We start from the raw sequence: 25,308 nt of genomic DNA on the forward strand, positions 1-25,308 counted from the left end.
TGAGGGGCACCCTGGTGGCTCAGTCAGTTAAGCATCCGACTATTGATGTCAGCTCAACTCATGATCTCATGGTTTGTGAGATCAAGCCCCATGTCAGGTTCTACGGTGATAGTGAGAAGCCTGCTTGGGATTCTCTCTCTCCCTCTCTCTGCCCCTCCCCTGCTGTGCTTGCTGTGCTCTCTTTAAAAACAAACATTAAAAAACAAAACAAAACTAGAATTGAAAATCATCTCTATTTTAATAGCGTGTGCAAATCTCAGGCTCTCACATGCCTCCAACACAGAACCGTGTTTCATAACCAAAAATACCTAGAATGATCAAGCAAAGGTGGGATGTTAAAGGCAACAGAGAAAAGAGAGAAATAAAGATTATGAATAGGATGGGGTGCCTGGGTGGCTCAGTTGGTTAAGCGTCTGACTTTGGCTCAGGTTATGATCTCATGGTTCATGAGTTCGAGCCCCTCTGACAGCTCAGAGTCTGGAGCCTACTTCGGTTTCTGTGTCTCGATCTTTCTCTGCCCCTACCCTGCTCGCGCTCTCTCTCTCAAAAATAAACAAACATTAAAAAAAATTAAAAAAAAGATTATGAATAGGAAATCTTAAATTCATGGTCTGTCACTGTTTTGCTAAGACCCATAGCAAATTCTTAAGCTGTGCTTCCACTGTTTCGTTTCCAAAATAGTAATTGGTTCTAATTTTAACTCAAAGTTTACATTATATTCATTTTTGAATCCTATAAACAACTTTTGCTTTAATCATGATTTGGGATTGTAGGCTTCCTTTTTTTCCTTTATTATCCTGGTTCAGCAGTTCTCAGTATCCAGGAACCTTGAGGTGTCCCAATATCTTGGTATAATTTTTTTTTTAATGTTTATTTATTTTTGAGAGAGAGACACACACACAGAGTATGAGCAGGGGAGGGGCAGAGAGAGAGGAGACACAGAATCCGAAGCAGGCTCCAGCCTCTGAGCTGTCAGCAGAGAGCCCGATGTGGGCTCGAACTCACAAACTGTGAGATCATGAGAAGTCGGACGTTTAACTGACTGAGCCACCCAGGCGCCCCAATATCTTTGTATAATTAATGTCTATCTTCCTCTCCATATTTTAAGTTCCATAAGAGAGGGAAGTACATTTGATCACTATTAAATATTTTGATCATTATTATATTACCAAGCCTCAGAATAATGCTTTGAATATATAAGATAGTAAATACTTGTTGAATGAATGGAAAAATGGCTGCTCCAAGCTGACATACTAAACAAGAATACTGGATCAAAAAAGAAGAAAAATAAACATTCTAACCACTAAGGCCATTTGGTACAGGAATAAGTACTATATACCTCAAAAAAAAGTCCAATTTTCTATGTAAATCAGGGAGCAAAATGTGACAATATACCACATAAATGTAATTTCCAAAAACAATGTTAAAAAAAAATCAATGTTCTAGATTTAAAGGATTAAGATTAATTAATTTGGAAAATATATTTCATCCTCCATTGATGAAGCATTATAATACGATTCAATATTTAAAAAAACTACATGTTAATCACAATTCAGAACTGGTAATTTTGAAGTATGACTTATTACTGTATCACAATACATCAAGTCACATAATCCAAAATGAAGTACCAACTTTTCCACTGGTATAAGCAGCAAAGGAAGATAAATAGCCACATAATAATTTGAGCCATCTTACTCTTTATTACCAAGTGGAACAAAGTTTATAAAATGACTTATTCCATTAGGGGTGAGGTTAGGTAACAAAAATCAGTTAATACCCATAACTAGTTTCTTTATTTCTATTCACATTAACAAAAGAACTACTACAGGTTAGACAGGTTGAGCCACAAAAACCATAGTTAGAGGACAACAAGCAGGCTGCCATTGCAGATCGATGGGATGTCACTAAGGCATTATGTATCAAAGAAACACTTAATAATGAATAATTGGGGTCCTCCCGCGCCCCCAGGATGGTAATCAGCATTAGTGCTAGTCACGGACTGCATGAAACCAAATGGCAATCAGTTTTGTTCCTAGATACTACTTAATACTGTCTAATAAACTGGCCTTCCTTCAAATACACAAAATAAGTAAAAATGCATCAAAAGTAAAATACAGGAAAAATTATAGACCCATGTACCCTATTATTTCAAATATGAATTATACATGGATTACTTCTGCCATTGTCTTGAGCATTCTGGGATAAAGAAATGTGAAATAGTAGAGTTGCTTTCCCTCAATATTTTGGTTAAAAGAACAGGCCCAGGTTATTAATACAAAAAAATTCAGAATGGACAATAAAGATTATCTTAGCAACTGAATTTAGTTTCTAGAGCTCCACTGTCAGTTCAATAATCACTAACCACATGTGGCTATGTATATTTAAATTTAAATTAAATTAAATTCAAATGTCAATTCCTCAGCTGTACTAGCCATAATGTACATATGGCTAGTACCTACCATATTAAACAGTTACCAAAAGGATATATAACCTTTCTTTTTTAAAAACTGGAGTGTGGTTGATATACAATATTATATTAGTAGGTGTATAACACAGTGTTTCAAAATTTATAGACATTAAGAAATGATCACCACCGTAAGTCTAGAAGGACAAATGTATATACATACACACATACACATATATAATTTCTATCATCCTAGGAAGTATTATTGAACAGTGTGTTCTAAAGGGTAGAGGCCAGGTCCAATGTTGCTGTGTATATACTATACACACATACCTGCTTACCTGTATGCAGAGTCACTGCCAATCCCACTATGTGTATGTCCCTTACACTTACCTGTTCCACTAATTTATGTTACTTGTCTAGACCCTGAAGTCATGTTAGTTGTGACCTCTGCTCTACAGTTTATGGACATTTAAAAATTATTTTTTCTAAGTAACATAAAAATTAATTTTGATCAGTTTTCTAAAGCTGTAGGTAGTGTTACTTAAAATTATATGGCTCCATTTTGATATATAATCCTTTCAACAATGCAAGCCCTTAACTACTCTTTTTATGCAAATGAAAGGTTGTAAATAAATTTTCATGTAGTGTCTAGTTGGCAATCATAAGATTGCCCAGATTACAAGAACTAATCACCATTTAGAATGACTTTCTCAAAGACAAGTCTTAATAGTGCAACTTTTGAAACAGAATAAAAAAGTTTCTCTGGGAACTACTGAAATGAAAAAAAAATGTGTTTGTTTTAACTTCACAATACTATCACAATTCATTTACTCTTATTTGATTACAATAGCAGGAACACAACAGGCATTCCAATTGACTGAATTAATAAATTATATCCTTGCCTAGATATTTAAAAAACTTGCTGCAAGTATCATCAGGTAAAAACAAAATGTTAGTATTCAAATAGTGAACTGTGAAATTCTGGTTTGGTAACTTTTCCTGAACTCTTTGCTATTTGTTTCTGATATTTGTATAGAAGAAAATCTACAGTGAGAGGACAATTTTCCTTTCATTTAAATCTGCATTACTCTCTTGGTTATTGAAGGTCTTTTATGGTATCTACTAAACTATTTTTAAAAACTTATTCACTTTCCTCAGCTTCAGTCACTTACTATTATACCAGCTCATTAATTGTAATTGTAGTAAGCCAAGTTACTAACAGAAAAACGAAAGTTTCTATTTTCCAAAGAGCTGGAATATGAACTGGTATTCTTTCTTAACTCAACTCCAGTAACTAAGCCCCAAAAGATATCTCTTTCAGAGTTCTTAACAATATCACTCCTTTCTTTTTCCATAAAATCAGAACAAACAACAGTCTAATTTTTTATTCTTTAATATCAGTTCTAGCTGAAAATTGTTTTTAAATTAATGCAAGTGTCAAAAGTTTTAGTATAGAAAAATTCATTAGATTTTCAAAAATGAGATTAGATCAATTTCCTATTTACTTTTGATAAGAAGTGCATAAACCATTATTCTTAGAAATAAAAGATCTTATATTCTTTTGGCTTCAAGTCTTTCAAATAACATACTCAAGGATTTAATAGTCTTTCTTAAGTTACCTAAAAAACGCTAGATTTAAATGCCTTCTCAAACTCAAGCAATTTTTACCAGGTTAAAATTCGAAACATAGCATGTTCAAAAACTGTTTCAAACATTTAAAAATATCTTGTGATAGATCAACAAATTGGTATGAATAAAAACATACAATCCAGAGCGATATAGGGAATGCTACACACATACACACACAACATGCCCCTCCAGTTTTTGAGATGGCATTTGAGGTTATCAGAAAAAAAAAAAAAAGCTTCATCTAATCTCAGTGATAGTAAGAGTAAGAATACAGAATTTCCAGTTAACAGTACTGTATATATTTGAAATATCTGAAAGCAGCTAAGAGAGTAGATCTTAAAAGTTCTCATCACAGGAAAAACAGATTTGTAACTATGTATTGATGATGTTTAACTAAACTTACTGTGGTAATCATTTCACGATACGTGCACATATCAAATCATTATGTTTTACACCTAAAACTAATACAATGTTATATGTCAGTTATATGTCAACAACAACAAAAAAGTAAAAATCAAAAAAATAAAACAGAATTTCTAGGGTAAGCTGTTTTAAGATCTCAACAGGAAGAAACCAGACAAATTATTACAAATCATTTGCTATCTTCTACACCTGAGATCAATTAAACTTCAAGTTCTATAGCACAAATGTTCCTAAGAGAATAATGGACACGAAATATGACTTAAAACTTAAACTACTTTTCTGTAAATCTTTGATATATAGAGACGCATGACAGTTTATATATTTTTAATATATTAAACTTCTAAGACATCACTTAACTTCACTTGAAAAACTGGCTTATTTAAAATTCATCCAGGGCAAAATATTTTTAACATGTTCCAGTTAGTGTGAACAAAATCCTGTGAAGTCACTGTAAAAATGTCTTTAAACAGACATTAATAATTTTCTAAACAGAATAAATTTCCTTATTCAAATATAAATATATTTCTATAATCCACAAGAGACTTTCCATCTTCTCTAAAATCAAGGTATTAAAATAGACCTGTGCATTCATTATCCAGTGCTGTTTAATAAACTGTCGTGATGATCAAAACCATCTATGTATCAATGCTGCCCAATATGGCAGCCACTAGCCACATGTGGCTGAGCACTTAAAATGTGGTTAGTGTGACTGAACAATTAAATTTTAAATTCTATTTATATTTAATTAATTTAAATTTTAATAGCTACATGTGGCTAGTGGCTACAGAACCGAACAACACAGACTATCAAATGATCATGACTAGGTACAATAACCTCCAACAGTGCTATACTTATTAAAAGAAAAGCACCACAAGGAAGCAACTCAAGTATCCACTGATGGACTGGTGGATAAACAAAATGTGGTATATACATATATGGAATATTATTCAGGCTTTAAAAGGAAGGAATCATAGCTAACAATCTTGAAGACATTATGCTAAGTGAAATGGGCCAGTCACAAAAGGACACACACTGTTTAATTCCACTTACATGTCAAATTCATGGAAACAAAAAGCAGAATACTGTGTGCCAGGACCTGGGGAGTGGGGTAATGGAACATTAGTGTTTAGTGGGACCAGATTTTCAGCTGAGATAAAAAGAATTCTGGAGATAGTGATGATAGTTGCACAACATGATGAATGTACATAATGCTACAGAACTGCACACTTAAAAATGGTTAAGATGACAAATGTGCATATTTTACCATAATTCAAAAACAATTCTTAAGCATCACAATGTGACCAAATAAATACCTCTGATAGAACAGCTAACTGGAAATAGAAAGTCAACAATAAAGGAAATAAAGTGCTTCTCAGAGAAGGAAACATTATATTTGCTGAGAAAAAGTTACAGGAACCCTGCCATGAATCAAGCTGTACTGCATTACCACACCATAACCAAGATCTGAGGATTTTACTTCTATAGGATCAAGCTGGACAGAGTATATTGGAGCTCTTTTAAAAAGTCACAAGGCTAGACAAAGTAAAGTCAAAAAGCTGAATTGCAGAGTGTTTGGTGTTTTGTTGTCTGGTTTGATTTGGTTTTAGGCACTGTCAACAGAGCTGGCCTCGAACAAGTCACACACTGAGCAAGAAGAAAAACAAAACCTAGAAATATATTCAGTTATTTGTTAACTGTGTCCAGTTATTTTTAACTTCTTTAGAAGACTATTTTAGTGAAAGGGCATAATAAAAGTACAACTCTCAGGTTGTCAAGAACGTAGCAAGGAAAAACTAGGGTAGGGATAAGAATACCACCATAAATAAAAAAATAACACACACAAGAAAGAAGGATAAAATTAATGTGGAACACAAAAACAAAAGCGATCATCCTTTTCCTCAAAAATCTATCTGAATGTATTTAGGCCCAAATGCCATGATCAGTAAGAGTGTTAACATATTACAGCAAAGTATTTTAGGAAAGCTGCTAGATGCTCAAGTGGAAAAGGCTTATAAAACAAAGTTTATTTTTAGGCTTTTTAAACACCTTTTTAATTTGTAACACCTTACCCCCATAAACAGACATAAATGAGAAATAAATGCAGACTAAACTTTAACATCAGAGAGAAATACATTATTCCTTTAAAAGATATAAAACATGAGTATTTTTCCAGTTCACTGAAATATCTCATGCATATAAAATACTCACTTTGCAAGTGTATATTGTGAGTAACATGACTGACCTCTTTTAATTTATAGAATTGCTTCTTTAAGCGATTTTTAAATTTTAAATACACTTTAAACCACGATAAACTCTCCAGAAGTTACACACTACTTCTGCTGGAATCACCACACCTATACAGCATTTTTATATTATAAAAATACTACAGAGGTGCCTGGTTGGCTCAGTCAGTTGAGCACATGACTCTCGATTTTGGCTCAGGTCATGATTCCAGGGTCATGGGCTCAAGCCTCAGGCTCTGTGTTGAAAATCTCTCTCTTTTTCTCCCTCTCCCCCACTCCCCTGCTCCCACTCGCTCTCTTAAAAAAAAAATAAGTAAAAAAAAAACTACTACAAAGAAATTTGTACCATGAATACTTACAACTAGATGGCAAATTATATATTCCCTTTTATACTCATTCTCAGTTCCCTTGAAAAAAAGATATTTGTCACATTAACAGTTTTGAAAATGTTTTATTTTTTAGGTATACTAAAGAAAGAAAAAACCACCACCATGAAGTTAATAAAACTAGAATTGTGTGGAGTACTAAAATAAGGAATAGGAGTCAGAAGGGCTCCAGTTAAAGCAGACATTGGCTGAGTAAACATGAACATCTGAAAACTGGGTATAACAATCCCTCCCCATTCCTAACTCAAAGGGTCATTTTAAGAATCAAAGAAATAATACATGTCAAGGTGGCTTATAATTCAAAAATGCTTCATATAGAGTGATATTACTAACACTACTCATAGTTTTTCAACATGACTCTATTCTTTTTTTTAAATTTTTTTTTTAATGTTTATTTGTTTTTGAGACAGAGAGAGACAGAGCATGAATGGGGGAGGGACAGAGAGAGAGGGAGACACAGAATCGGAAGCAGGCTCCAGGCTCTGAGCCATCAGCCCAGAGCCTGACGCGGGGCTCGAACTCACGAACCGTGAGATCGTGACCTGAGCTGAAGTCGGACGCTCAACCGACTGAGCCACCCAGGCACCCCAACATGACGATTTTATATGAGGTACCTTTATAACTGGTTCCTTCTCTATAATTACCATTATATTATACTAAAAGAATTATCCACCACTTTGTCAACCTCAAAGAGGTTGCTCAAAGAGAGCAAAAGGAAAGTTACCCCATTCTTTCTTCCCCCACTCCCTTTTTATAGACTCAGTACAGTGTTTTTAGGGATTTGATAAAGCAAGAATTTTGCTTTAGATCTGATATTTAAATTTCCTGTTGGCTACTCAACCATCCTTGAAAAGACACGCCAAAACTAACTGTAGGATTTTGTATAGAGTTTTACGAGGTGTTTTTTTTTTTTTTAAAAACGTTTCATTTATTTTTGAGACAGGGAGAGACAGAGCATGAACAGGGGAGGGTCAGAGAGAGGGAGACACAGAATCTGAAACAGGCTCCAGGCTCTGAGCTGTCAGCCCAGAGCCCGACGCGGGGCTCGAACTCACGGACCGCGAGATCATGACCTGAGCTGAAGTCGGCTGCTTAACCCACTGAGCCACCCAGGCGCCCCAGGAGGTTTTAATACAATGAAAACATGTACCAGAACAACAATTTATAGTAAAATGAACACCCTCCTGATACCGGAGTTCAAAGATAAGATTTCTATGGCAACAAAATAGAAAGTCAGTTATGCTAACCAATAAGCAATAAACAATTGGACATTTACTATAATATACACAAACTTCAAGCATTTTCAACTACAGAGTTGGTATTATTTATTAATATTCAGAAGTATGTTACCATAAATCTGTTTCTCTAGTGCTGAAATGTGCAGGACCATTCTGGACTTTGCAGATGCATAACCTTAGTTCAAATTTATAAAAAGTCCAAACGCTTCTGAGAAAGAACAAAATAAGGATCTGAACTTAAACAGTTTCATGAAATAACTGGTCTATAGCTCCATATTTGCAACACATATTTTTTGCAAGACAAATAACACACCACAGATTTTCTTTTTACTTTTAAGTAGGCTCCATGCCCAATGTGGGGCTTGAACTTATGATCCTGAGATTAAGATTTACATACTCTACTGACTGAGCCAGCCAGGCAGCCCCAAACCACAGATTCTTAAATGAAAACTCAATCGTAGAAGTTCATCATATATCAACCTATGATTTCTTTAATTATTCTTACCCACCTAATTTCAGCATACTGTTATTTTAAACGAAGACAACCACGGAAATACACACACTTTCAGATAGCTATCCTCATTATACCCTCTATGATGCAAAAGAAGAAAGAAGGGAAAACAATTAGCCTATGAAGCATGACCAGCTCTCTAGGTCCCTAACACCCAACTTCAACTAGGCTGTCAGCCTAGTATTAAACTAGGGTTACTAGTTTTAAACTAGTATTAGCCTAGTATTAAATACTAGCCTAGTATTAAACTAGAGTTACTATTTACTATATCCCAGGCACTCTATGTATAATGTACATCATTATTAAAAAAAAAAAATACTGGGGTACCTGGGTGGCTCAGTCAGTTAAGTGTCCAACTTCAGCTCAGGTCATGATTTCATGGTTTGTGGGTTCGAGCCCTGCATCAGGCTCTGTGCTGACAGCTCGGAGCCTGGAGCCTGCTTCGGATTCTGCGTCTCCCTCTCTCTCTGGAGCCTGCTTCAGATTCTGTCTCCCTTCCTATCTGCCCCTCCCTCACTCACGTGTATGCTCTCTCTCTCTCAAAAATAAACATTAACAAAAATTAAAAACAAATACAATAACCTTCTGAGCCAGAAATTATCCCCATTTTTATAAGAAAACTTGTCTCATGTTGCTAAATAACACTTACCAAGCCAGACAGCTAACATGTGTTAAATATGAGATTTAAACCTAGGTTTATGGGGCACCTGGGTGGCTCAGTCGGTTAAGCATCTGACTTCAGCTCAGGTCATGATCTCATGGTTTGTGGCTTCAAGCCTTGCCTTGGGTTCTGGGCTGATGGCTCAGAGCCTGGTGCCTACTTCAGATTCTATGTCTCCCTCTCTCTCTGCCTCTCCAACACTCACACTCTGTCTCTCTCAGAAATAAACATTAGAAAAGAAAAATTAAACCTAGGTTTATAGGATTCTAAAACTTGAAACTTGAATTACCTATTAGACCAGTGATTTTTTTTTTTTTTAATTTTTTTTTTTCAACGTTTATTTATTTTTGGGACAGAGAGAGACAGAGCATGAATGGGGGAGGGGCAGAGAGAGAGGGAGACACAGAATCGGAAACAGGCTCCAGGCTCTGAGCCATCAGCCCAGAGCCTGACGCGGGGCTGGAACTCACGGACCGCGAGATCATGACCTGGCTGAAGTCGGACGCTTAACCGACTGCGCCACCCAGGCGCCCCTAGACCAGTGATTTTAACTAGGCTTTGAAATTACTGATTAGTAAATTCCAAGAAGAAATTTGGCAGAGAGATATATATATATATATATATATATATATGGTTACTGATTTATTATATTGCCAGTTAAGACATTACAATTATCTTCATCATATTTTAAAGTCTATTTATTTATTTTGAGAGGGTGGGGAAGGAGAAAGGGAAGGGCAGAAAGAGAGGGAGAGAGAGAATCACAAGTAGGCTTTGCGCTATGAGCCCAGAGCCCAGCATGGGGCTAGATCTCACCAACAGTGAGATCATGACCTGAACCAAAATCAAGAGTTGGGAGGCTTAACCAACTGAGCCACCCAGGCATCCCATCTTCATCACCTCTTAAGAAATAGTACTTTTTGACATCAAGAAAGGAAGTAAAGAGAAGTAGAATAGTAAAATCTCAGAATGGAGGACAGTCCACCCCTTTAGTTAAAAATACACAATTTTATATCAACATATACAGCAGAATACATACTCATACATTGTCCTTAGTGTGAAAATATCATGAACAGCACTGGTCGCTGACCCAGTGGTTATTAACATGCTGTGATTACTGGAGTAGAGATGCATTTGGGATAAAAAGAAGCACAGAAAAATGCCAAAAGAAAGAGGAACTACAGTATGTGGGTTGAGAGGAATTTGTGCTCTCAAGGCAGTGAGACCTGGATTTCATCTTGGTTTAGGCTAATTATGTGACTATGGAGAAGTTATTTAACTTCTCTAAACTTTAGCTCTCTTACCTATAAAGTGGAGATAATAGCTCTACTTCAGTAGAATTGTCTTAAGTGATAAAACACCAATATGAAGTTGTAATTTGTTTTTAATAATGAAGCTTATTAGTTTTAATACGTTTCAGTTATATCAAGACACTGTCACTCTGCCAATAGAAAATTCTCAGTCTGAGATGGAGAACTCAATTATTATGACTGAAGAAAATAAACTTATGTACCTGTCAAGTAGCTTTATCTAAAGAAAAATGATGTGATGCAGTTATGCTTCTTCATAAATACTAAAACAAAAGCAGAGAAAAGTTTAAAGTAATAAATGTAAAACCTGAGAATTTTCAGACATGTGACTTATTTATTCAACAACAATAAGTAGCTGCTATGAACAAGTTGCCCTGCTTAGGACTAAAGAGATAAGATATCCTCAATAATTTATAATAATAAGTTTATAAATAATAATTTATAAGATATCCTCAATAATTTTTTTTCAATGTTTTTATTTATTTTTGGGACAGAGAGACAGAGCATGAACGGGGGAGGGGCAGAGAGAGAGGGAGACACAGAATCGGAAACAGGCTCCAAGCCATCAGCCCAGAGCCTGACGCGGGGCTTGAACTCACGGACCGCAAGATCGTGACCTGGCTGAAGTCGGACGCTTAACCGACTGCGCCACCCAGGCGCCCCTAGATATCCTCAATAATTTTAAGCACTCAGCTAAGGAGAGAGAAATCAGGTAGGATACAAACAACTATAGTGCAATGCAATATATAATAAATATGAGATAGAAAATTTCCTGCTTAAGTTTTGAGGACAGGTTACACGTGACAAGGGGTAAGGGGAAAAAAGGAGAATCTGAATTGGGTCTTTAAAAAAAAAGCCTTCCAGTAGATAGAATATAGCAAGAATATATATAGGTAAAAAAACATTACTACTCATGGAGTGCCTGAAAAATAAGCTACTTGAATGAAAAGAGTCAAGGATTAAAAGGTAATTTGTAACTACAATAATGACAGCCTTCAGTGCTAAGCTAAGGAATTAGGGCTATATCTCTCAGGCAGTAAGGAGTCACTGAGTGCTGGAGACAACTATTGAATCTGGCAGTGGTACATAATCTAAATAAAACAGAATGAGACTGAAGAGGTAGAGGTGGAATATGAAGATACTGTATTGTCCAAATGATAATGTGGGCCCAAACTTGGACAGTAGCAAAGTAATAAATGAATTCAAGTTGCATAATTAGAAAAATCAACTGAAGAGGCTGAGACAGTAGTCAAATAAAAGTGACCAGCAGATTTCTAGCATAGGCAACCAGAAGAATGGTAAACTTTAAAAAATATAGAGGGGCACCTGGGTGGCTCAGTCGGTTGAGGGTCCGACTCTTGAGCTCAGGTCATGATTTCAGGGTCATGAGTTCAAGCCCCACATTGGGCTCTGTGCTGGGCATGGAACCTACTTAAAAGAAAAAAAATATGTAAAAATATAGAGAAGTCAGATGTAATAAATCAGTTATGAATCAGTCACAGAAATCAGTCACTTATTTTATTCAAGCATAAGCTATAGGCCAGGTGCTAAGTACATAAAGATGAGTAAGACCTAATTCTTATACTGAAAGGGAGAGACAAGGGTGCTGGGTGGCTCAGTAGGTTAAGTGTCCAACTCTTGATTTTGGCTCAGGTCATGATCTCACAGTTCATGAGATCAAGCCCTACCTCTGGCTCTGTGTTTATGGTATGGAGCCTATTTGAGATTTTTCTCTCTTCCCCTCTCTCTCTCTACCTTTCCCCCCCTCAAAATAAAATTTTAAAAAAGTGAGGGACACACATAGAATTTAACAATTAACTCCTATATTGGGTGATAGTAACAGGAGCTGCAAAATGGGAAGGAGGCAAATTTACCAATGGATCAAAATGCTACATGACCAATCACTAAATTTACTTATCAAAAATGTATCTTAAAGAAAATTTCTATTATATGATATGAATATATTCATACATTCAGTGAATGTAGAATTTTCTTGGTAGAATTTTAAGCAGTGTCCAATTTGTCAAAAGTTTTCAGGCAGATGATCAATACTGCTTTTTTTTTTTTTTTTAGAGATAGAGCTGGGGAGAGGGCAGTGGGAAAGAGAGAATCTCAGGTTCCATGCACAGGGCAGAGCACGATGCAGGGCTTGATACCATTATCCAGGGATCATGACCTGAGCCAAACTCAAGAGTTGGATGGTCAACTGACTGAGCCATCCAGGTGCCTCAATACTACTATTCTTAAAGTCAGAAACAGTAAATACAAAGAGTCAGAGGTATAAAGCAGTGTCATTCCAAGAACTGCAAATAGTTTAATACGACAGAATAACATATGGGGAGAAAACTCTGAAAAGACTGAGAATAGCTGGATGATGGAAGGTCTGTTATATTTTATTATATAATTAATGGGAAGTAACTAAAAGGGCTTAAACAGAAAAGTGCTTTCTAACCTACAGTCCCTTCTTAGAGAACAGCCCCTATTTCTAACTCACAGAAGAGTCCCTGCAGTCATATTGCACTTATCAGTGCTGAGAACTCCATCCCTCCATTGCCATAGTTGACCAGATCAGGTGTACATGTTCTATATGGGGTCAATCAAATTTCCTCATTAAGAATTTAGAATTGTGGCACAGAATAAATGAGTCAAGTAACTGTAGATATTAGACTTACAGAGTTCATGGAAATTCAGAAGTTGGGAGTGCCTTTTGGGGACCACATGAAAGAAAACCAGTATACAGGAAATATAAAGCAATGCACATACTTAAGAAGAGATATGAGAACATGTAGCCCTAGAAAAGGAAGCCTTTAGTTTCCTGTTCAGTACTCATGGGTCATGGCTATATATCCCACCTTTGGGTTAAGTGCGATGTCTCTGTAGCCTTCCAATGAATCCAATTATTGTTTAAGCTAATTTAAATGGCTTTCTATTCCCTGCAACCTTGACAAAACAAGGTGATTAATTCTGGTGGTTAATCTAAAGAGTACAGTAGAGGAAAAACAGGCTAGAAACAAGCAGAACATTTAAACTAGGGAGGGAGTTATCAAAAGAAAACCAATAGTAACAAATATAGGCAGATTATGATGAAAGAAAGTAGCCAATATTGTACAGGGTCCACAAAGTTTAGTTTAAACAAGAGAGTTTCAGGATGCTAAAGCAGTATCAATTGCCCCAAAAGACTAGAGGAAGTAGAAGGTCACTGATGCTTTTAAGAGAAGAATTTCAACAGAAAAATTGGGACAGATGTAATATTTTTAAAAGTTAAGAAATAAGTGGCATAAAATAAACACAACTAAGAAATTTCCTTTAAGGAATGTGAAAATTAAAAGAAGCTTGAGGGGACAACAGTATTTTAAAAAAGCATTTTCTTAAACAAAGGAGAGATGTGAACTTATTTCTAGGAAAAGAGGGGAGAATGAAAGCCCCATCCTGCAAAGAATGGAATGATATTCCAAAAGAAGCAGAAGTCTAGGAAATTATAGCCTCAGGTCAATTTTTCCTTAGAACTGAGTAAGAAATCTTAGACAAGAAGAAAAGTTGGGGAAACTCAGATTATTAAATACTATGTTTCACTTAGTAGAGGCAGTGACTAGGTGAGTCATTTGCTGAGAACAAAGCAGCAGGAATAGATCAGACTTAAGAAAATATAGGTTTAAGCCACAACTGGGGAATGTGATGCACAATTAAGAGGTAAATCAAGGGTCTTACTGACCAAAGGCTTCAGAGGATATAACAAGAAACAGAAAAACCATAAGCTGGTACTTATCTAATGATTTAGATAAGGATAACTTCAAGTATAATTCATCACATGACCTAGTATGGATGTACCCTTAACTTACAGCTTGCAAAAATTAAATAAGGCTATTCAGAAATGTTTCTGCTGTAAAAACTGAAAAATGTTCTATTGTAAATTTACATTACAAGAAATATTGATATATATTTCATATTTTAAAAATTAAAAAATAACTCAGACCTTTATTTTACTCTGTATTCAAAAATCAACTCCAGATGTATGGACTTAAATATAAAAAACAAAACTCCACAACTCTTAGTAGAAAAATAGGTGACTGTTAGATCCAAAGTAAGGAATAGTTTCTTACACAAAAAGCAATTATAATAAAAGATTGACAAATTTGACTAAAATTAAAACTAAGCCCTTTTTTTTTTTTTTTTTCCATCAAAAGATACCACAGCAGTGACAAGAAGTGCATTTAAGATTCTAGGTCTGGGGGCTCCTGGGTGGCTCAGTCAGTTGAGGTTCAGACTCTGGCTCAGGTCATGATCTCATGGTTCATGAGTTTGAGCCCCATACTGGGCTCCTCCCTGACAGTGTGGAGCACCTGCTTGGGACTCCCTCTCTCTCCCTCTGCCCCTCCCTGCCTCAAAATAAATAAACTTAAAAAAAAAAAAAATCCAGGTTTGTAGAGGTCCCTGAGTGGCTCAGTCAATTGAGTGTCTGACTTTTTTTTTTTTTTAATATATGAAATTTATTGTCAAATTGGTTTCCATACAACACCCAGTGCTCATTGCAAAAGGTGCCCTCCTCAATACCCATCACCCACCCTCCTCTCCCTCCCACCCCCCATCAACCCTCAGTTTGTTCTCAGTTTTTAACAGTCTCTTATGTTTTGGATTTCTCCCACTCTAACCTCTTTTTTTTTTTTTCCTTCCCCTCCCCCATGGGTTTCTGTTAAGTTTCTCAGGATCCACATAAGAGTGAAACCATATGGTATCTGTCTTTCTCTGTATGGCTTATTTCACTTAGCATCCCTGAGTGTCTGACTCTTGATTTTGGTTCAGGTCATGATCTCACAGTCAGGAGATCAAGCCCAGTGTCTAGCTCTGCACTGAGCGTGGAGCCTGCTTGAGATTCTCTCTCTCCTTCTCCCTCTGCCCCTCCCCTACTTGCTCCTGCATGCTCTCTCTCTCTCTCTCTCAAAAAAAAAAAAAAAAAGATTCCAGGTTTGTAAATACCAGTAAATTCTGCAATAATTTTTTTATATCCAGCATTAAATCAACTCTGGCATTAGATCAACTCCAGCAGTTTATTAACAAGCTATGCACATAACTGTCCAGCTTATTCTTTAAAGAAAAAATATTAATAATTAATAATAGTTTGTACGGAAGAGATATGTATGGAATGGGAAAAACCAGCAGCTGATAAACTATTTACATATATAATTTTCCCTACTTTTTTTGGTCATGAATTTATTCTTTAATTGACTCAACTAACTTTTGAGTCCTTAGTATGTGATACAACATTTTATACAACTTTCTATGGTTGTTCATTTGGACAGTTTGTGAACCACAGGTCAAAACTGTATAACTTTACCCTTTCTATACGAAATCCAGAATAAGATATTAAGTACAGCCTTGCTGATCACAATGATATAAATTATTCTAAATATTTGCCAAAAAGGTAAAACATTTAAAATTGTCCCTCCCACAAACTCCCTGAAAGAGAGTGAAAAGACAAGTTACAAACTGAGAGAACACATTCACAATATACACAAAGGATTAATGTGAAGAAAATAAAGAGTTTCTATAAATCAGTAAGAAAAACAGAAAAATAGGCAAGAGACATGAATAGGAATTTCACTGAAAAGGAAACATAAAGGGCCAGTAAACATAAAAAGAAATGTTCTACATTAGTGATGATCTGGAAAATACAATCAAGATGACAATGAAACAGCATTTTACACTCTTCTGACTTGTAAAAATTAAAAGACAATATCAAATGTCAGAGAAGATGGATAATCAAAGGCCCTTTCATCTCAATATATTGCTGATATGAACATAAATTGGTACAATCATACTGGAAGTTGGGCATTCACTTACCCTGTGAGATGGCAATTCTACCTTCATGTATATAATGAATAGAAACTCTTATATGTATACAATAGGAAAAATGCCCAGAATATCCAAAGTAACACTGGTCACCGCTACAAAAACTGAAAGTAACTAACTGCTCAACAAGGGAGAGTAAGTATTCAAATATTCAACAAGGGAAAAGTTGATGAGTATTTTACTCAGTGAAATATTACACAGCAATTAAAACGACTGACTACAGCAACATGCAATATGAATAAATCAGCAGTCACAGGTGAAAAATCAAGAAAGATTACATTCAACACAATTATACAAACACAATTAAAACTAAAGACATCTTTTCAAATTATATATCTAGCAAGACTAAATATAAAGGAAGAGAATGAACACAGGACTCAAGATGATCTTTACCTCAGTTAACAAGAAGGTGAAGATAGGGGGTGGAATGGAGAAAAACCACATGTAGGTTAAGTTCCTAGCTTCTAGGGGAGGTGGGGAGTGAGTGGTGGTCCCTGGGTGCATATTATAATGATAAACAGGTGGATAATTAATCCAATGCAGTGTACCTAAGGTTTAATAAAAGGAAAAAAAAACCCCAAATTTAATGAAATTTGTTCAATGAAAATTCTTAAACAGGCAAAACAAGCACCTCCTTAGACAGTCACTAAGGTAGCAACTACAGGAAAGGGAAAATAATATGATTAGTGTGTAAAACATAATATTTAACAAATATATGTATGATATTTAGACATGTAAGTATGTCTTGGATAATCTAAAATAAATTTCAAATTCTATCACAAATTTCCAACAAGTTAAGGTGTTTGTGAGTCAGGGAAGCAAAGCTTTAATTAGAAAAAAGCAAACCACCTCCAAGTTTCTAAAATAGATCCTAATAACATACGTTACGTAATTTTTTTTTTTTAAGTTTAGAGAGAGAGAGAATGCACAAGTGGGGAAGAGGGGCAGAGGGGGAGAGAGAATCTCAAGGAAGTTCCATGCTCAGCATGGAGCCTGATGCAGGGCTTGGTCCCATGACCCTGGGAACTATGACCTGAGCAGAAATTGAGTCAGGCCCTCAATTAACTGAGCCACCTAGGCACCCCATGTTATGTAATTCTTATGTATCAGTTCATCTTTATAATGTGACGCTAACATTTACCTTCAAATCTAAGGTATTTATCATCAAATATACTCCTCCCATGCTTTTCTATTCTTCATTTCAATTTTTTTTAAATGTTTATTCATTTTTGAGAGAGAGAGAGAGCATGAGTGGGGGAGGAGCAGAAAGAGAGGGAGACACAGAATCTGAAGCAGGCTCCAGGCTCTGAGCTGTCAGCACAGAACCCAATGCAGGGCTCGAACCCACAGACTGTGAGATCATGACCTGAGCTGAAGTAGGCAGCTTAACCGACTGAGCCACCCAGGCGCCCCTCTGTTCTTCATTTTAAACATATAATATATATGTAATATTACACAGTTTACTTTGTGAGATTGCAAAAACCATATATGACATACAGCTAATTTCAAATAAGGTTTTATTAGATAAAATTAAGAGAAACTAGACATAATATCAAGATAAATGTTTTCTATTTCTGCTTCTCTAAGATATTAGAAGCTACTTTTTCATTAGTATGTTTTCCCATTAGAAATTTTAAATATCTTTTTAACGCTTTTAACTACCTTCCAACTTTGCTGCCAACTTTGAACTCTGATGTATATCAAAGTTAATCATATTATATCTGATGTATATTAAAGTTAATCATTGTGTTATATGACTTTTTTATAGAGTAAAATAGGTTTTTGAAATATAGTAGACATTTGATAATTGTTCAACACAGTACATCTTACCAGGAAATGATGCAGAATTAACCATTCTATTTAAACATCATCCATACATCTGGAAGTAACATTGTTTTAAGTAATACTTATCTTTACAAACTACTACTCCACTCTTTTTTTGTTTAAAAGGGGGCACACAGGAATAACCTGATAAAAGGCATAAAAATCTACTGTTGCCAAATGTGAAAAGCAAAAAGAGAAGAGCCCAAGGTATAAGATGCAAAGCTCTGAGGTAAACAGACAACGTCCAGAAGGTGCCCCTCTACCTCTCCGTTTTAACAGGGATCATACGTGAAGATAAGTTGTACAAGACTAGAAATAATCTGCATTATACTAGAGATGACAGAACAACATAATCCATTTGGAACCCATCATTTTGTAACACTAGTTTCAGCACACAGACTTTTACCTAAGTAGTAAATATTTGGTAAGTTATTTAAAGACATGCCTTATTCAATAAGGTATGCTGCATTTTATTCAAAGAGGCAATAATAAAATCTAAGCTGGAAAACCACATTGTATCAATTTATTATTCAAAGAATTGATGCTATGTATCACCATTGCCTATTACTATGTCCATACTGTACTTCTTCACTTACCTTTTACCTCAACTGTATCTCACAGTACTGACTCAAAATCAAAATACTTTGACGTAAAATAGTCAATAAAGCTAGTAAGATCCACGTATCTAAAACTAGTGGCAGAAAATTTTAACATATGGCCACTTCTATCTTAAAATCCTTCGAACCTCTTCTCTTTAGTGTTTATTTATTTTGAGAGAGAGAGAAAGAGAGAGAGAGAGAGAGAGAGAGAGAGAGAGAAAGAGAGAGAGAGAAAGAACAGGGAAGGGCAAAGGGAGACAAAGAGAGAGAATTCCAAGCAAGCTCTGTGCTGTCAGCATGGAGCCCAATGCAGGGCTCAAACTCAGGAACCACAAGATCATGACCTGCATGGACAGTGCAGAGCCTGCTTGGGAATCTCTCTATCCTTCTTTGCACCTTCCCTGCTTGTGCACACATGCATGTATGTGCTCACTTACTCTCTCAAAATAAATAAATAAACTTAAAAAAATAAGATTCTAATAAGTGGGATAAAGGGAGGAAAAATATTAAATCAATACATTGTATGCCTTAAAGTTACAAAATATTGTATATCAAATTTACCTCAGTTAAAAAGGAGGGGTGGAAACATGAAATTGATCAAAATGCCATGGGATTTATAAATTGGAACAATTTGTCAGTTATCTCTGAGTAACAGAACCATGAGCACCTTTTATTTTCTTTGTGCTTTTCTGTACTTCCAGATTTTCTACAATAAACATGTATTATGTTTATAACTTAAAAGAATTCTAAAACTCATCTTACCTATCCTGCTTACTTTCTCATACTGCATTCCTCTAACCCACCCTAAAATCTTTATTCTCCCAACAGAGAGGCTTTCTACTTTCCAACATAACTGCAAACTTAGATGTCACCCAATTTCCCACCAAATAGGTAAAATTTGTACAAAGGTATAACTAGTGCAAAAATCTCTTCTGAACTTTTCAAGGGAATACTGTTGGGATAAGGGATTAGAAATGAAAATTTAAAAAAATTAAGTAATTTCTTAGGGCAATAGTCAATTTCTCTTAGAAAAGTCAAAAGACATTTCGTTGTAGGTGACAAATGAAGGGTGTCTTCTCATTAATGTATTGTGTGCCTACTAAGTGCCAAATACATAGTTTGGTTACACATGAGCTTAAAATTTTAAAGCAAAGTTCATTTTATGGATAGACTACAGAGAAATGCAAAATCTTTGGGAAGGATTTCTGCAAACATTCAACAACTTGCACCAGAAACAGTAATCATTAAATGATGAAAACCTGCAAAAAGGTTATTTTGTACTGTTAGTTTTTGTAGACTATTACACCTTATTCCCAACAACAAAGCACTGCTGAATTACAGACTACCAATAGAACACAGAAATCATTTTTCCTTGTAGCCAATATTTTCATTTTGAGTTCTTTATACAGTTTTCATTAATCCAGTTTCCTTAAAAATAAACTTTAATTTCTTTGGCCCCACCAAAAATATCTAAGTTACTACCTCAAATAAAAAATAAAGAGAACAGGATAAAACAAGTTAGTTATACAAGATAAAAATTAGAAACTGCCAATTAAGTTTATATTTTTTAATAGCCTTTTTATTTTTATGATAGTAAATATTCTTCTTTATACAGGGAAGCCTCTAGCCATCAAAGTTTATGTGTACTTCATTAATGATTCCTTGTTAAATAAGCCTCCTAAATTACTAGCAAGAGTTAGAAACATTACTCCATAGAAATATTACAATAATTAATAAGGAAAAACACTATGGTTTCAGGTTTTGTTTTTCCACAACTAAGGGTTATTAATAAGCCAATTCCAACTCAAGTAGTAAAGTATTTCAAATTCTGCAATATAATTTGAAAAATAACTTTAAAATGTTGGATATACAATGTTTCTAAAAATAAGTATCAATTTCATTAAAAGTAGACTGTAACATGTAACTTCCAGAGACAAGTATTCCCCTAGACAAGATATAGCAAAGTAACAGTTTTTAACTACTAAACAGCAGTTTAAAATTTGCTACATAATTATTTAAATACTTAAAATCAGTATGTCAGAGAAGCATTAAGAACTCCATATTAATTTCTCAATTTAAATAAATTCAAACAACTTAGATGCTTTTTAAAAACTAGTTCTCCAAACACACTTGATAAATATTTGGCTACTATCTACTAATTCCATGACCCAATGAAATAGTAAAACATCTGAACAGATGGATATACAGTACTTGGTGAAGCAAATTTTGCCAACATTTATCTTACATGCTGATATAAATAATGTTCTCAATTTAACACACATAATAAAGTTCATATGCAGTAACTTTTATTAAAACTGGGAGTCAAGGGGCACCTGTTGCTGAAGTATCTGAGTCTTGATTTCAGCTCAGGTCATGATTTCACAGTTCATGGGTTTGAGCCCCACATGGGGCTCTGCACTGTCTGTGCAGGGCCTGCTTGGGACTCTTTCTCTCCCTATCTCTGTTCCTCCCCTGCTTGTGCTCATGCTTGCGCTCTCTCTCTCTCAAAATAAAAAAACTTTAAAAAATTAAAAACAAAAACAAACTGGGAGTCAATTACATCAATAAAAATGCTTTAGATATACTTGTCAACTCATAAGGTAATAATATAAAACCCATTCTTTTTCTGGAAGAGACTTTTTTTTTTAAAGTCTAACTTTAGCTGTTCCCCTACTTTGATCCCATTTTTTAAATAGTCGTATTTAAAATTTCTCATCTTTTTGACTTGCTTCCTTCTTGTCAAAATTGATCTTATTAAAAATCCCTGTTATATTTTAATACACATGAAAATATATTTTCAGGTCAAGTGCCAAAATGAGTGTATTCTATGACAACTTTCTATAAAATACAAATAAGGATGCCAAATACTTTATAATTCTGAAGAAACTCCATTCAAAGAAAAATGCTCCTGTCCATTTTCATGGATTTTTTTCCCAGTCAGAACCAAAGTATGCTTTTCATATTTCAAGACTAGACAGTGGAAAGCATTTCCAACATGCCTCAAACAAACTGCATTTAGAAACCTTATGTGAAGTAATAAAACAATAAATTCCATTCATTTAGCAAATATGGTATGCTGTAACACCTTATAAAAGGCTAAGAGTAACTGGAATACTACATAGCAACATGTCCAAAGACAGGAAATTCAAAGCTGATTCAAAGGATTCCAAATTTGCAACCCTGCACTAGTACACCTTGTTGAAATCTCTACTTTCGTTCAGGAAATATCGAATATTACAACAATGCCTTCAAACTTACATTTAGCTTAACAACAAACCAAGCTTATAAAGGGATCTATTGAAAAATATATTTAAACAGCAAAAAATTTAGAAGCAGTTGCAATACTCAATTTTGGCATCATCAAGAATCAACCCTTCAGGATCTAGATTCAATCTTTTTAAAAGAACTAAATGCTCAACGCACAAAAAGAAATGTAAGTATATTTTTCTTCTAAGTCCTATCTCCAATAATCGAATAGCTAATAGCTAGAAGAGGTCTATAGCAAAACAAATCAAAATAAATCTTAGGTCAAAAACAAGCACAAAATTTTAAGCCAAATGTGAACGTCTCTGGAAAACTCCAAAGTAATAAAAAATAAACTCAACACAGTAGTGTAGGTACCCCTGTACATCACAGACTTAAGGACAAAAATCGTGCCTACATCATTAACTATCTAGCCGTAAATGCAAAACAATGATACTGCTACTCGACACAGACTTAAGTAACGAAGGGATCTATTCTGTCCTCGTCTCCTGCAGACATGTGGTGCCCAACACTTTCCCTTAGCCCACTGCTTGCTCATTTGTAAACAACTTCTGTAGCTCTTTCTCTGGTGTTCAAACGGGAGGGAAAATGAAAGCCTGAAAAGCATCAGCATCTAAGTTTCCAGATCTGAGTAGGGAGCAGTAGACAAGAGGACCATACAGCTATCATCTGGTTAATAAAAAAAGAAAGAAAGAAAAGGAAAAGAAAGAAAAGGGGGGGGGGGGGGAAGGGCAGCTTTCATATTCAAGAAATTCGGCGGTCACCTGAAGAGGGCTAGCGAAGTTAGGCAAGCATTTAGTGAGACACGGTTTTTTGTTTTGTTTTGTTTTTTTTAAAACTTGTCCGGGGGCTGGAAGTTATGGGGGCGCTCTTTGTGCGGAGTCTGAGGGGAAGGGGAGGGACGAGAAAACAGCCTGGGAGTCATTCAAAGGAGTTTAAGGAGCGGTGTACGAGGGAAAGGCGGGGCGGGGCCTGGCCGGGCGGAGGGAGGGGGCTGCAGGGGCGTCCGCGGGCGGCTCTGACACCAGGGAGGGGGCGGTGAGCTGGCCGCTCCGGGGACCGGGTGGGAGCAGACTCCGGCTGCAAACAGCCGACACAGATGGGGTCCCACTGGCAGGCAGAGTCAAATTAAAGGGGTGGCAGGCCAGAGCTCTGGCGGGGGAAGAGAGTCCGGCTCCCGAAGGAAGCGGTTCCCGAGTGACATCCCCGAGTTTCCGCACTTAGCGGGCTAGGGGCGCGGCGGCCGCACGGCGTCCCTGGGCCCCCGACCCCTCGCCAGACTTTCTCCCTCTCTCCGCCAGCGCCTCCCGCCCGGGCCGCGGCCCTTACCTGCAACTCTGTGAGCAGAATCTCCCCCCGTTCGGGGTTGGACGCCATTGCGCTCCGCTCTGGACTCCGCACCTGGCCGCGGCCGCCGCTGGCGAAGGGAGAAGGCGGGACGGGACGCGGGGTGGGGGGTGAGGAGCGAGGAGCGGGGAGCGAAAGAAAAAAAAGCTAGGGATTCATGGAGGCGCAGCCCCTTCTGGAGGCGCGGCTTATTTCGCCCGGTTCATGGAGCGCGGCGGGGAGCGAAGGCACTCGGAGCGGGCTCCCCCTCGCCGCCCGCCCGCCGCCGCCGCCGCCCGCCCGCGCCGGATTCTGTTCGTTCAGTCGCTCCCTCTGGGTGACGCCAGGAGCTGCCTCAAGCTTCTCCTTGCGGGGCGCTGCGGCCGCAGCTGCAGCTCCTCCTGTCGCACCATTTGGCTGTCACTGCGTCGCAAAAGCGGCCTCACTTGGCGGCTGCCAGAACACGTGACGGCCGCGGCCGCTACCTCCAGTGGCGAGGGGGAGGTGGGGCGGAGAGGACCCCGAGGGCGGGAGCATCGCGGGGGGCGGGGCGCTTTCCGACCCGGCTCCGCGGCGGCGGCAGCCATTGGACCCCGCCGGGGTGAAAACGAGGGGAAAGGACTGGGCTCGCGTCTCTTGGGAGGCGGGAAGAGGAAGAAAAAATACGCCCGCTTTTCTGCTGCGTTTAACGGCCCCATGGTGAACAGTATAACTCTGGAGCTTTTCCCCCCAGCGCCACTTCTTTTTTCTTGTTGAAGTTTAGGCCTAACGTTAAACGAGCGCCTTTCTAACCTCTATACTTAAAAGAGTTTCGGGGCTCAAATTTTATCAATTATTCTCCTGCCCCTTATCGACCCAAGCTGCTAATCTTGCCTTTTTCTCTCTCCCACCCCCAGCGCGCCAATCTGACCAGTAAGGTGCACAGCTAGCTAAACTGGGGTGTGGTTTGTACTTTTCAAGAAATGTAAGCGCTCGGTATCTCTGGCAGTCCTGGACCCACAGCCTTTAAGATGCCCTTTTCCCAAGGGCTGAACTACTATGGTTTGGGCTGTGGAACTCCACTAAGTGCAGAATCTGATTAATTCTTGAATATAAACTGAAGGAAGTGGGGCAGATCATCCCCGCGAATTGGAAAAAAGGCCAACTTTGGATGCAGTAAACATCCAAGCTAACCTATGAGTAACGTAGCTAAGTAGTGTACGTTTTCGTTTAAGAAAATGACAATGTAGTATTTGGGAATGTCAATAAAGTCTCCAACAGGTAGCTTTTGTTTTGTCTCAGCAAAATATTCAGCCTGGATATTCTAGGCAGCTGCCTAACTTTAGATTGAGACTGGAATACAGTGGCTTTGTTAAAAGCTACTTGGAGAATGTTAGGGGTTATTTAGTGAGATAGCTACTTGAAACGCATAATAGGCATACTTCTTAGGAAGTAGAATATTATGTATTTATCTTACACTCCATGTGAGCTCTGCTGGGCTAATGCTAGGACTTGTGTTTATCTTTTTGTCTTCTCAAGTCTCCTGCATTAATTTGACAAACATTTGTTGAAGATAGAGTTTAATGACCACTATGAGTTTCTGAACTCCAACTCATAATATGTGATAAGAAATTTTTTTCTAGTGTGTATTTTAAAATTTT

General features: G+C 37.0%; 1 protein-coding gene across 1 annotated transcript in view; it reads right to left on the reverse strand.

The window, feature by feature from the left end:
* PKN2 (protein kinase N2) overlaps window positions 1-24,066 on the reverse strand; it is a 130,308-nt gene extending 106,242 nt beyond the window's left edge. The window contains exon 1 of the mRNA XM_047870618.1: window positions 23,672-24,066. Coding sequence (XP_047726574.1) covers window positions 23,672-23,719 — 48 coding nt within the window. The 5' untranslated portion in view covers window positions 23,720-24,066. The remainder of the gene's footprint in view (window positions 1-23,671) is intronic.
* Window positions 24,067-25,308: the final 1,242 nt, after the last annotated feature.

Source organism: Prionailurus viverrinus, chromosome C1 (assembly GCF_022837055.1).
Source record: "Prionailurus viverrinus isolate Anna chromosome C1, UM_Priviv_1.0, whole genome shotgun sequence".
NCBI lineage: Eukaryota > Metazoa > Chordata > Mammalia > Carnivora > Felidae > Prionailurus > Prionailurus viverrinus.